General features: G+C 34.7%; 1 protein-coding gene across 1 annotated transcript; it reads left to right on the top strand.

The window, feature by feature from the left end:
* Nucleotides 1–2,689: 2,689 nt before the first annotated feature.
* Nucleotides 2,690–4,856, top strand: LOC128547424 (E3 ubiquitin-protein ligase TRIM71-like). The gene is made up of 2 exons (XM_053520222.1): nucleotides 2,690–3,116; nucleotides 3,241–4,856. The coding sequence occupies exons 1-2, from the start codon at nucleotides 2,758–2,760 to the stop codon at nucleotides 4,217–4,219; spliced, it is 1,338 nt and encodes a 445-aa protein (XP_053376197.1). The 5' UTR covers nucleotides 2,690–2,757; the 3' UTR covers nucleotides 4,220–4,856.
* Nucleotides 4,857–14,617: the final 9,761 nt, after the last annotated feature.

The following is a 14,617-nucleotide window of genomic DNA, read 5'->3' on the forward strand; positions in this document are numbered from 1 at the left end:
ATGTGGCCCTGGCCAAACTCTGTTCCAAAATAATTGAATATATAAAAATCCAAAAAGAATTAAAGAAAATGTTTATAAAAAGGTAGTTTAAATCTTTAGTGTGTATAGACCCGTAGTTGATTAAATTAAATATGGATTAGATAAGGTCGTACTTAATGCGTTTTGCGTAGAAGTCAGATTTTATCACTCTATACCCAAAAAATAACCAATTAGACATCATGCCCTAAACGTAAAATTAAAACAAATAATAGAGAGAGCATGATGAACTGCAAGCGCCTGTATACATAGGGACTGTACTAGGTCACACGAGGAAAGGTTGGAAGGCGAGTAAAGGGTCGTTTTGATATCAAATAAATATCTCGTATTTTTACGTTTCTTAAAGTTTTGAATGAAATTCTTAATGTTGCGGCTTTCTAAAGAAACGAAATTGAATTATCTTGTCTAATTATGTAAAATACGATCCCGACCTACAACCGAGACATGAAAAATGGAATCGTCTACTGAGCTGTGACGATATGGCAAAATCCATGGTATATTTTTAAAATGAGAGAAAAACGTTATATTTGTGTGTAGAAGGAATAGAAAGACAATTATTAGATCTAACCATCACCAATAGGTTTTTGGTACAGCTCTCCTTACAAAAAAACCTGATTTTATTTAACTATAATATTTTCAGATACAGACATGCACATGCATTAATTATTCAAATCAACTTTCTTTCTTTTTTGTACATTTCGGGCGAAATTTGAGCAGAACGAAGCACATATTTATGTACGATACACCAATCATAGCATGAGTGGATCGTACAAGAACTAAAACATTATATTTTTTATCTGCATTGGCCGATCGACATCGATCCTTTGTAAATACGGTTATAAACCAAATACGATTCAGATATCTATCCAACCTATTCAAATCGCTGATGGGGTAAATGTGTTGCATAAATAATATTGAGGTCCTGTATAACAATTATCACATTAAGGACATACTACAGTTACCTGATTTAATTTTACATGTGCAATGACTGTACGTTTCTTGTTAGAGTTTATTGCTTAATGTACATATAAATCTCACTCTTTCCCGAGGTCGTGGGTTTGAGCCCAACTTGAGTCACGATCATATCTTTTCATTTGGGACGAGTACTAGTTTTTCCAGAAGGTAAACTCGAGAGTGATACAAATAAGCTTGACATCTTCATAACCGTCGAGTTAAGATGAAGTAGAAACAAAACTAATTAAAATTGGAATTGTTTTTATACTCATATACCTTTATGTATAGGGTGCGTTTCATATTAAGTGTTTGTTTAATATGTAAAATGTCATTCTTGCAGATTTGCTTCAAAAGAATGTTTTCGCAAATTGATTGTTTACAGGTCTAATTTCAAATTTTAATGTTTTGTGTTTACGAATGAGACTATCTATGTAACGTTTGATAAATATGAAGTCTAAAATCAATGTACAACGTTTGTTTCCTTGCTTGTTATACCTAAAATATAACCTAGTAATATTATCAGACAGAAAATAACTCAACTAGTTTAAACCTAGTAACCCGTACTGTTAAAAGATATGGAGAAGTTAACTGAAACAATATACTTTCTAAGACAGCCCTGTGAGGTGCTGTTACTTTCTTGTAGACATTTATATTTATGCTATTCTGTTATACAGGTTACGCAACTGTCATATGGAATTATAAACTGAAAAGTAGATCCCTCGAAAGCACCGAGAACAAAGCAAACAGTGAAAATTGCAGACTCAGTTTGATTGAGTCTGTTCATGAGCATTAATGGAAAATGAAACACTGCCCACGCCCCCTAGCACCGGCTTAAGCAGTATTCAATCTTCAAATCTAAATGTATTGAAATCAATGATCCCGAGGGACCAGAAAATATAACAACACTGAGATAAAGTCGGGTGCCTTTTTACGGCCGCAACACAGCACTTGCTGTTGTGAAGTAAATATAATCTTTAAAGTAGATCCCTCGGAAGCACCGAGAACAAAGCAAACAGTGAAAATTGCAAACTCGGTTTGATTGAGCCTGTTCATGAGCAGTAATGAGAAAATGCAACACTGCCCACGCCCCCTAGCACCGGTAAGTGTATTTATTAATTTGATTAAATGTCTCATAAGCCTTATCGCTGTGTGTATGACATTTGTAAATAAATGAAACCGGCTACTTTTGTTTTGAAAATAAACAAAATACGCTAATCAAGATTGTGTGTCATCAAGGTTTAGTGCATTAAAAAAACGTATATAATTATAAAACTATGAGGACCTCAGTGGCTGAACTGTTACGTTCGCTGATCTTGAATCGCATCCTCACCGATGTGGGTGCGAGCCTCGCTCAGGACTTTGAATTCTACATGTGACGAAGTCATTCAGCTGGCTTAGGGAAGGTCGATGCTTCTAAGCTAGGATTCCATCCGTGATGAAATAATGCCCGGAGGGGCACCTGAGGTCTTCCTCTTCCATTTAAAGGTAGAAAGTCGCCGTATGACATATAGTGACGTTTAATCCGACAAAAGCTAAACTTTAATGTCTTACAGTTTGAGTTATGCGCCTTTAAAATATATTATAGATATAACTTTACGTGTATAAGCACTGGAGCAATGCCAGCGTTTATTGTGTGGTATGTATTTACAAACTCTGTAGATATTTGGCAATAATATATCACAAGTATTTGATCTGGCAATTAAACAGACCAGACATTTTAAGCGTTACATAAAGTAGTGGTTGTGATTAAATCTATTCCTCGGCAAAATGTCTTCGGATGAACAGGTGGATGGAAAGAAAGAGACAGACAATAAGAATACTACGACTGTTACAGAAGAAAGATGTTCTGTTTGCACGCAAAAGAATCGTTCGAATTGTGCAGAAAAGTATTGTATTGAATGTAACGATTATTATTGTAATGTATGTGTAACGCTTCACGAGGAAATACCAGCTTTATCAAATCATCAGTTAATTGAGAAAAAAGATTTTACATCTGAATCTGGGCGCTTACAACTACCCTCAATTCCGACGGAGCGATATCGGGCCCATCGGACGAACACTGTTGATATGTATTGCATTGATCATGATACTGTTGGTTGTCACACGTGTCTATCTCTGGGACATGGGTAAGTTTGATTTTATCTTCGTATAAGCTATCTAAATTCATTCAGCAATTGCATTTAGCCAAACAAATGAAACATTATCATATTCAAAACTATCATTCAAAGTCATTTAATTATATTATTTCAGGCATTGCAAAAAGTTGTATATACCTGAGAATATTGGGCAGCTTTCACAAGCAAGTGGAGATAAAGCAGAAATTGTTAAACAAGAAGCGATTGAATTGCGGGAGAGATTGTTAATGGCATTTAAACGACGACAGACAGACAAAAGGTCTGTTCAAATAAAACATGAAAATGCAAAACAATCCATTAAAAATTTTCGAAAAGAGTTGAAGAAGAAACTTCAAGAACTTGAAGTGTCAATGGTGGCAGTTTTAGATTTAGAATGCGACATATTCGTTCAAAAACTTGACGAAGAAATAAAATCTTTGTCGCACTTTGTACAAAAGCTTGATGACAACATTGGTAATTTGAAAATATCTTCAGAATCAAACAACACCTCGCAGTTGTTTGTAGCCCTGCAAATCTTAAGCAAAGACATCTCCGAGACAAAATCTGTTTATAAAGCAATGTCTGCACCACTAGTGAAAGACATTGATTTTAGACCGGATGAGTCTTTGACGAAAAGTATCCAGTGCCTTGAAAACTTGGGAACAATTGACTTTAATAGCATAGACAAACCGGCACCACTTTGGGAGATTAAAAGCGCAGAAGATATATCTGTTCGCACAGCAGAAGATACGAAAGACTGTTCTATAAAAAGTGCATGTATAACACGTCTTGGACATATCCTCCTTGTAGACAGTAATAACTCCAATATCAAATTGTTCGACAGAGGTGCACAAAAAGTTGTAGATACATGCACGGTTGAAACAACGGCATGGTATGTATGCAATTTAGAGGAAAACAAATCAATCATTTCTCTGCCACGTGCTAAAAGAGTTATGATAATTGAAGCCGACGATCAAATTAAACCCACAGGATTCATTCATATAGGATACAAATGCTTTGCCATTGCCTATTCCATGAAGGAATTATACATTTCTGATGAACATGGCTCTGTGATTGTTCATTCAACGTCAGGGGACATATTACGGCGATACTAAAAGGATCAAAACGGAAAAGGTCTATTTTCTGACGTTTGGCCTCTTGCTGTGAACAAGGCAGGCGACAGAATCTATGTAGCAGATAAAGATAATGGAGTTATTGCCATAAATATAGATGGTGCATTGCTGTGGGCTTTCGTAGATACAACGTGTTCTGATGCAACTGGAATTTGCTTAGACGAAATGTGCCATAACGTACTTGCTTTAGGGTATGCATCAGACAATGTTACGCAAATAGGACAAACGGGTAAAAAAGTAGGACAGGTTGTAAAACAAATAAACGGCCTGAATTATCCTACAGCCATGTGTTATGAATGGAAAACCGATACGTTAATCATTGCTAACAACTTCGGGTCAAACCTGCGAATCTTTCAACTAAAGTAATAAGAAACACTAAACTGAACAAAATTTGCAGATGGATAGTTATATTAAGTCCTGATCCATGATGTGAGATTTCTTTTAAATACCATATACATTTAGATAACAATTCTGTACGTTAACGAGATTAGACTCCTGGCATAATGTAGTTGGATGCAGTTCTGTGGTTTTCTTTCTACATGATAAACAGTTAATTTCCGGACATGATAATGTAGAGGTTATTCGTCGTAAAATGTACAAAATAAAGTATGCCCACAGGTTTAAACGTTCTGAAATAACCTTAATATTGTCCGTAAGTATTGACCTGGCACTCATGAATATTCCGTTTATTTCCGTAAATCAATGCTCAGTTTCCGAACAGGAATAGCGATATAACTATAACAATATATTTAATCCCTGACAACGTAATGTCATATGTGCAGGTAGCTGTGCGGTCAAGGCGTTTAGCTGTAAACCTCGGGGTTGTGGGTTCGAGTCCGACGTTTGACCGGATGTTTTTATAAGTTTTATATGCAAACTAACCACTTATCGGATCAAACGTATCGTGATTTTTATGGTCCATTTACTGAATCTTGCCATATTTAGCCGTTGTAGAAAAAGTGGAATAAAAATGATTGTAGAAGGGTCTTATACAAAAATACAAAGTACTTGTCATCAGCGTTTCCAGAAAATAAATACTATAAAAAAAAAACAATTAAAATTCATAAAAATATGATGCATAAAATAATGTAACAATAAAACAGGCATCGATAACATTACATTACGTAAAAATGCATGAAATGATTTAATGTGCATTCGAACCCTTGGTAACATGCTTGGAAGTCAGACACCTTACCACTGCGCCACCGTGTCATTGGTTAACTGTATCTGTTACTTTAGTGATATAGATATTTTAAGAATACAGATATTGCGTAAATTAACGAAAACGTCCGAAAATATTGGCGAAGATTAATGAGTGCCAGGTCAATACTTACGGACAATATAAAAGATTCTATAATGTATATTATGCAACGTATGGTGGTTTAGTTTTGACTCTGTTAAATGTCTGTCTATCTTACAATTTGTTACTTATCCCAGATGTTCGCGTGATTCCCGTGCAAACGCGAGAACGCGTCTGTTTTATGAGAAATTGCTTATTCATTGTTGACAAGTAAATATCAGTATTCTTTCATTTAACTGCCCAATACGTATATGGCAAAATAGCCAAGTCGGGTAAATTGCAGATACAAGTATAGCAAATCAAAACTGCCCAATACGTATATAGCAAATTAGCTCAGTCGGGTAAGTTGCGTATATAAGTATAGCAAATCATAACTGCCCAATACGTATATGGCAAAATAGCTTAGTCAGATAAATTGCAGATACAAGTATAGCAAATCATAACTGCCCGCAATACGTATATAGCAAAATATCTCAGTCGGGTAAAATGCAGATACAGTATAGCAAATCATAAACTGCCTATATCGTAGTGGCAAAATAGTTTAGTCAGATATTGCAGATACAAGTATAGCAAAAATTACTGCCCAATACGTATATGGCAAAATAGCTCAGTTGGGTAAATTGCAGATACCAGTATAGCAAATCATAACTGCCCAATGTGTATATGGCAAAATAGCTCAGTCGGGTAAATTGCAGATACCAGTATAGCAAATCATAACTGCCCAATACGTATATGGCAAAATAGCTCAGTCGGGTAAATTGCAGATACCAGTATAGCAAATCATAACTGCCCAATACGTATATGGCAAAATAGCTCAGTCGGGTAAATTGTAGATACAAGTATAGCAAATCATCAAACGGCTTTATATGTGGTTCGAATCGTCAAGAAGACGTTTTCAGGTCATTTTATTTTGGTTTTTGCTATTCGTTTCCTTTCAGTTACCATGTTTTTTCGTTTTCACTCTTTGATAATTTTGTATTTACGTATATGTATTTTATAACATATTTGCACTAATCTAGTCCTAATTATATGTGTATGTACATGTATATGCATAAATATTAATTGATATGAACACAAATGTTTTCCTATCTGCCATATCGGCTTCGGTCATTCAGCTGTCATTGTGAAAATAATGAACACACAATTAATAGCCGTCACCGAGTTTCGAACGTTGACAAAAGATCTGTTAAACATAATCCGTATGCTGAACCTTTGAGCTAACAAAATTCCTACGCTTCATTTAATCTTTTTATAATTGTAAATTAAATTATCTTTGATATCATGCCAAACGACAAAACGGTCCGATCTCAATATCGAATAACACTATACGGTTAAAGATCATGTAATACTGTATGATAACGTAATAGATAACGGTAAGGAATTTTGTGGTACATTAGGTACTTAGAGCATTATTTATCATATATATTTTGACATAGGCGGTCATTGTTGCTCGGTATTATATCTGGTATATCATCATTAAAAGACTTGATATGAGTTCCCTTTAATGAGTATTCCTTCGCCAACAGGTACGTCCTAAATATTTGGAAGGAACATGTCTGATCTTGTCTTTTAAAAAAGACAAAAATAATTCGTTCCGAAAATCGTGAATGGACTATACACTAGTACATGTGTATTCTAGACTAAGTTTTGAGTCACTGCACAGTACAGTATTATGGGAGCTTTAGGTTTTAGCAGTATGTAAATAGACAATCAGTAGCATTCCAGTTTACAACAAAATATAAACGTAGATTGTTCAGTAGTTGGCGCAGGCGATGGGTGGAAGGAAATGTGATAGTTTAAATCCTGAAATAATTCATTAACAGGTTTGAAACCACAGTCTGTTTGTCTTGATAAAATCTAGATTTGTTTTCGGTTTAACGTTGCACTACCACAATTGTAGGTCATATTGCAACTTTCCAGCTTTTGATGGTGGAGAGAGATCCCAGGTGTTCCTCCGAGGAGGGTATATGAGTAGAACCACCGGCATTGTGTAAGGTAGTTGAATGATTATCTCACATGAACAATTCAACATCCCGACAGTCGCAACGATGGACAAATGATCTTTACCAGCTGGCCACGGATGTCCCTAAAATCTAGAAATCTAGATCAAGATGATAAATGGATCATTAAGGAGTAATAAGTAGGTCACAAGGTCAAGTCTTTGAGAGGAAATAACTTGTATTTAAACTGAGCAACATGAATCTAGACAGATGTTTTCCTTTTCGTGTTTATATCAAATTGAAATCGGGTCAACTTGTTAACACTGGTGTGTGGTACAGGACATTCTTGTTTCATATGTATTATAAGTTGCTTTATACTTTTATCAAAGTTTATCTATGTTCCGTGAAAATATATTTTTGCAAACTTTCCAATGAATATGTTTTGCCAATGCAGATTTTTATTAATAAATGTTAATGTTATAGAATGATTTGTCCAAATAAGAAATCTAGCAAGACAAATACCATTTGTTTTAATTCTACAAAAGTATCCGATAAAAACATTTAGAACACATAATAATAATACAGGTTTCTTGCAACAACTTATTATAAAATCACTAAATGCAAAATTATAATCCTTCAATAACATAGTACGTTCAGCTGATAAGCATAAACATCCTGTAAGTTGAACATTTTCACCGTTGTTTACTTTGTCACGCTATCTGTAACTGCATTTGTGGATCTTCTATCATGTTTCTTTTGTGTAAATAATCATTGTAACAGTACATGATGCCCTCTTGTATCAAAATATTATTGTTTCCGTATTAGTTATAATAAGGTCTGTGTGACCTAAACTCGTTTATTGTTGTTGTCTCTGTGGAATCTTGGTTGTATTTTGTCCATTCTTTTGGTTTGTGTGCATTGTGATAAGCTGTTATCGATGCAACTTTGGCTTTGTTCTTCCTATTATGTATAGCGTACTTAAAAGCATCAATTTATGATTTATCATGTTTATTTAATGATAAATGGTTCTGGAACACCATAGAATATGAATAACTTATTAACATACACGATGTCTCAAAATTAAGTCAGGCTTTATAGTAAATAACGAGTCGTCGATATAAAATGATAATAACTTTATTTCATGTCCCTCCGTGCATTATTTCATCACGAGCGGGCACCTGGGTAGAACCACCGACCTTCCGTAAGCCAGCTGTATGGCTATCTCACATGAAGAATTCAAAGCCCCGAGTGAGGCTCGAACCCACATCGATGAGGGGCAAGTGATTTGTCAGCGACGTTCACCACTCGGCCACGGAGGCCCCTTAAAATGATAATATAGAAACGAAAGGCTTAAGTAAGCAAACTTGTTTTAAGGCGTGGTAAACACATTCACGGACTTCTCGTGTATTTTGTAGTATGTAGATTATGACATTATGAATTAAAAGACCCACCACGTCCTAGTGACCTCGTTTCTTTCGACCACAAAAACTTCATGAAAATCATTCTTATAATACAGGAAATATACAGCTATACTTCAAACTTTCAGGTGGACATTTTAGGCCCTTCCTAAATAAATGTGTTTTCACAGCTTTATCTGCGAGCTTATACAGTCAATCTCTTTTCAGCATAGTTTTAAGAATATAGATGAATAATTGTCTTACACCGTAGAAACAAAATGTGATTGAAATTTAACTAAATGCACTGATTTATGTAAATATTACTACTATTAATTCAATAAAATGTTAAGACATTAAACACATTGTCTTGGCCTAATATATGCCACTCTCAGTTTGAAACTAAATTCTTGTATATCTCATATTTTTTTCTTGCAAATCATGTATAATTATCATCATGGAAATACAAAAGAATACAGTTATTTTGTGGTGCCTCTTTAAAGCGTAAAACGGAGAGCGCCTGTCTTTTCGTATAATATTATCAGTAGACAAGTCAAATATTTAGAATTTCTAACTTGTGAACTATTGTCACTAAACTAAAAAGAAAAAAATCATTAATGAGTATCAGAAAGTTATTATTTAATCTTTTTATGACAACTTTCAATCTGTTGTAACTGACATACTGTTTTATCTTTTAAAAAGACATAGTTGAAACTGTTAAGTGAAACGAACGCAAAACGGATAATATTCTACATTTACTACAGGAATATTCTTAATAACTCTTTAGTATCTTATATTCTGCAGTTTTAAACTATGTTTGCTGCTTTTGATGTGTTTTATGTCACGTTGCAATATAAGCATATGGCGACTTTCTCATATTTTGCCGACAGAAAAAGCACCCTGGTGCCTATCCAGGCATTAGTTTAGTCATGGATGGTCCCCTATATAGAACCAACCATCCGTAAGGCAGAAAATTGGTTTTAAAAGATGAAACATGAAAGAATTCTACAATAAAAGCGGAGTAGGACATATGATTCTTACTCAGCGACATACAATATTCGGTCACGGACATCCTCACTTTAAAACGAATGTCCTAACTACGTTTGTTTACAAACAAAAGACAATCTCCGTTTGCGATTTGCAAAACGAATATATTATGACGACATTATTACAAGAAGTAATGTCATTACAAGTATCATTGCGTACAATAACATGTAAAATGTAAGTCACTGTAATAGTGAAACAAACTCATATGCATGTAATAATGACATGTGTTTTTATGCATGTAATATTCACTGTGTTACAATATGAATGATAACTTCAGTAAAGTATAAGATATCATAAAATCTGATATCATGACATCAAATATTTTCATACATTAACAGTGACATAATGCCCATCGACGAGACCTTTAGCTGCACAGGTAAAACCAGAGATAAAAATCTTTGAGGAAAAAACCCTCTGAAACCCTGTAACCGCGGCTGGCTTGGTCATCTCTTTGGACAAGAAACGGCGGGATGTTCTCGTTTCATGACATTCTGATATACTTATGAATACATATTGTAATATGAAATAAGGCACTGCCTCAATCGGGAATCGATCCGACTTCATAAGATTTGAAAAGAATTATCTAATGACAGCATCGATTCCGTATCATTTTAAAGATAGATTTTGAAATAAAAACACCACTGTCCACATTTGTACTGGTGTGCAAGACGTTGCGGTTCGGACAAGTTATGTGGACGCTTATTAGGCACATGGAAAAAGCGTATTCTTCCAAAACATCCGAAGTCAGACGCTCTGTGCACGTGCCGGAAGGACACATTTTTTAATTCGACAGTATATATTTCATTCGGTATATCGCATGTTACTGTAGAGGGATATATCCCTCCCGAATTTCTTCGCTTCGCAACGAAAATCGGTTGGATCGATTCCCTAATAAATTGTTCCTCCTCTATAAATAATAGTACTATAAGTGACGGTTTCATTTACATTTAGTATTTCCTAAATATTCGTTTGCGTGATACCACAAACTGCACACTGATATATATTGGATATTTCAGAATAATCGGACAGAGTATACTTCTATAGTAATATAAATCGTTCTTACAATTTTAAATGTATATTAAAGCCTTCAAAAAAGTAAACTTTAAAACTTATGTAAGTATGATTCTTTGAACACTGTACGTAACATGCGGATAGAAAATACCTAAACACTTAAATAAGTATGATACTTTGAACATTGTATCTAAACATGCAAATACACATTATAAATAACGCTTATTTGTGCATTTTACTCCTGTAAAAGAGCAATGAATTTGAAACCACAATGAGAGTATCGCTAGAACTAGTTTCAACATGTATCTAATTCTCTTACGTATCTCACTATACGCTCTACCCAACAATACCAGTCAAACCGGTTTGTAAATCAGTGTCCGTGAGGACGACGGTACTCTGCTATACGATGTGCCGCAGAGTACAAATAGAATGAAGTTTTGCCATGCAATACAAAGTCCTCAACTGGAAGATTATTGGGAACATTTGTGCGAAGTAATACTTAAATCCCTGAATGTATGACAAAGTTATGGAACGGACAGGGAAGAAAATGTCACATTTGAGCTCTAAGTGTGACCTTGACCTTTGATGTAGGGCTCTCGAATTTTGAGCTTGACAAGTCAGTTTATAATGGGAAGCATTTGAGCCAAATGATAGTAAAATCCCTTGATGGAGGACAAAGTTATTAACCAGACAGGGAAACGCCCTTTTGACATTTGACCTCCTTATTGTGGCCTTGAACTTCGAGCTGGGGGCGTGGTTTTGCGCATGAAAGTTCAGCTCATTATGGGAAAAAATGGTGCCAAGAAATACTAAAATGCCATTATTGATGACAGAGTTGACCGAAAAAGAAATTGCGGACGGACGAAATGACGGACGGACGGAAAAGCGCAATCCTATAGTCCCGGCAACTAATTTTCAACCAGTAGTTTCACCTGTTAACAATTCATCATGTCTTCAAAAAGCATCATTTTAAATCTTTTGTAGAGACACCATTGATCTTGCTCGTTTTCTTCAACTTTTTATTCATATTTAGTTTCTGCATCATAGCTAAAAGAGTCTGTAGTTTTTCCATCTGGTTTGATCAAAATTCAGGTTGGACTTTGGAACAAAGATCAGTTATATAATTATCTCACCTTGACTTACTGTTGTTGTCAGGTTTTAATTAATATTAATAAACTTCTTTACATATACATTTTACATCGATGTACGTTATTTTCTCTTATAAGCAATGAGTTATTGTCTGCCGCAATTTTAACTCATATTGCTGTTAATGAGTAACTTAAACATATCACTTTTATAATAAAAGTATATATTAACGTTTATTGAAATATCACAGCATTTTAATATCAAGAAATAAGGTCTTTTGAGGGAACGTGATAAGATAAAATAATATTTATGAAATCAAGGGAACACAACTACCTATAAACTAATCTGTACGACCCATAATGCAACCCGACCAATGTTTCATAGGAATTCATATACTTTTCAAACCTGATAAACTGGGGAAGAATGAACGTCGATATAGTACATCACTATATACCAAATCTTGCAGTTAAGGTAGCAGGATACACTTCGAATTTTGGCACCCGTCAATATTTGTAATAAATAGAACTTCGTGATTTTGGATGTCTGTAAATTAAGGTGAGAGATAATGATTGTTAATTCTTTAGAAAAATTAAACAGCCGATACATGTAAAACTCTGATTGCAGTTGTAAAACTACCTGCTGCTAGCTTTGTATGAATCGATGAGTCACCTTGGCGCGGAAAATTCAAATCACGGAAGGATTCCGTGCTTGTTGAATGATACTCAGGAACGTTTTCGTTATTTTGTGAAAGAGAGAAAGACGAGCTGGATGGGCCCCCATTCCGTTTATATCCTGTAGTTCAGTAGGGACTATTAAATTGAGAAATGCAATAAAATCGGGCATTGTTCCTGCAGCGGGATCATTTCAGGCTTTTCAAAACGTGCAAAATTGATGATTTTGGCATTCTATTTTTAATGGATGGTGTAAAACTTTCGTTTTGATAACTTTCTGTATTCTTGTATGAGAGTCCTGATCTTGCCATTATCTAAAAGCACAAAACATGCACGCAATTTATAAAATGGCCACCCTGATTCTGCTCATTAGGGAAGTGCAATATTGCGACTCGCTACATGTAAGCCTGGCCGTGCCCAATTTTTTTTAATCGAAGTGTACCCTGCTACCTTTACATTATTTAAATGACCCTTTCACTTAGCTCAATAGGGAGAGCGCAGATCTACGGATCGCGAGGTCGTGAGTTCGATCCCCTATCGGGGCGTATGTGCTCCGTGACGATTCGATAGAATGCATTCTGTCTCAAATCATTCGTCCTGTAAATGTATATCTAGATATTGATAAGATTGATTTCAAAATGTAAACAAAGTGAAATATGGCATGTTTATGATCGCATAACTTCAAAGCTATTGGTATGTTTTATATCACTGCACTTGAATAAGATCCTATAGATATTCACATTCTGTGTAAGTATAATTAGGACTGCCTGCATAAAAATGGTTATGAACGATATATTTTGGCGAGTAAAATAATTTATGTAATAACAGTATCAACATTTTTCAAACTGCTCTCCAACTTCAAAAGTGTAGTCGGCCGTAAAAATATCTAACCTCATTTAAGAAAACCGCCATTTTGAAAATGGCCGCTTAAAATCAACATTTGAAATCATCATATATAGCTTTCTATGTTACGTTAATACCATAAATGACACTGTTTTGGTTATATAAATCGTCATAAACTGTATGAATGTGGTCTCATTAAGGCCTACTTCAAAATGCTGCTATATAAGTAAATTTCTTGTGGAATTTGCATACCTGTAAGATGCACAATCTTATACCTCTTTCAAAATCGCTCATTACCCGACTTAACATTAATTTCAAAATGCATATTATTATTTAAACTTAACAGCCAATAGTACCGCCAAAGAATTTCGATATTTTTGAGTTAAACATTTATATTTTAAAACAGCAAAAAGTTCTGTATTTTTACTTGCAAGTACGTTATTTATCAAGGTTGCAACACCTTATTTAACTTGCTGTTCTCCCTTTATATCTTCCTGATACTTTATTAATTGTTAAACTAAGTGTTAAAATACCGGTAAAAATAACTAGTTTATAGGTGCGATACTGTCTAAATACTAAGTGGCATATTTGATTGAACAAGCTATACATGCCAATGGCTGACTTCTAAAGTCTCCGGAAAGCAAATAGTATACATTGATTAAACTGCTACATGTCGTTATAATTATCATCACTTTTTACAATTTGATACATGGGTTGTTAACCTTTACATTAACATAATAATTATGCTCCGTTTGATTTCAAACATTTATAGACAAATTGGAAACAACATATTTGGTTGCTATAATGTGTTATAGCAGAAGAGGTCGGAATCAAGGTAAAGGTTGTTCTGGGCATTACAGTACAACATTGTAATAAGAGTTTTCATACGTGTGGTAAGTCCCGAGGCTAACAAACATATATATCAACGCGAAGTAAAATAGTGGTAAACAACCCGTTTGTTGAGCTGTTGTTCTACGTAATATGGTGCTACACGTTATCTGGAAAAACAAACTTTAACGGAGCATGCCTCCAGATTTGGCTAAAAAGTAATCTTTCTTTCAAATTGAAGTTTTGGTCATATTATGAAC

The sequence above is a fragment of the Mercenaria mercenaria genome, chromosome 12 (genome assembly GCF_021730395.1).
Source record: "Mercenaria mercenaria strain notata chromosome 12, MADL_Memer_1, whole genome shotgun sequence".
In the NCBI taxonomy this organism is placed as follows: domain Eukaryota; kingdom Metazoa; phylum Mollusca; class Bivalvia; order Venerida; family Veneridae; genus Mercenaria; species Mercenaria mercenaria.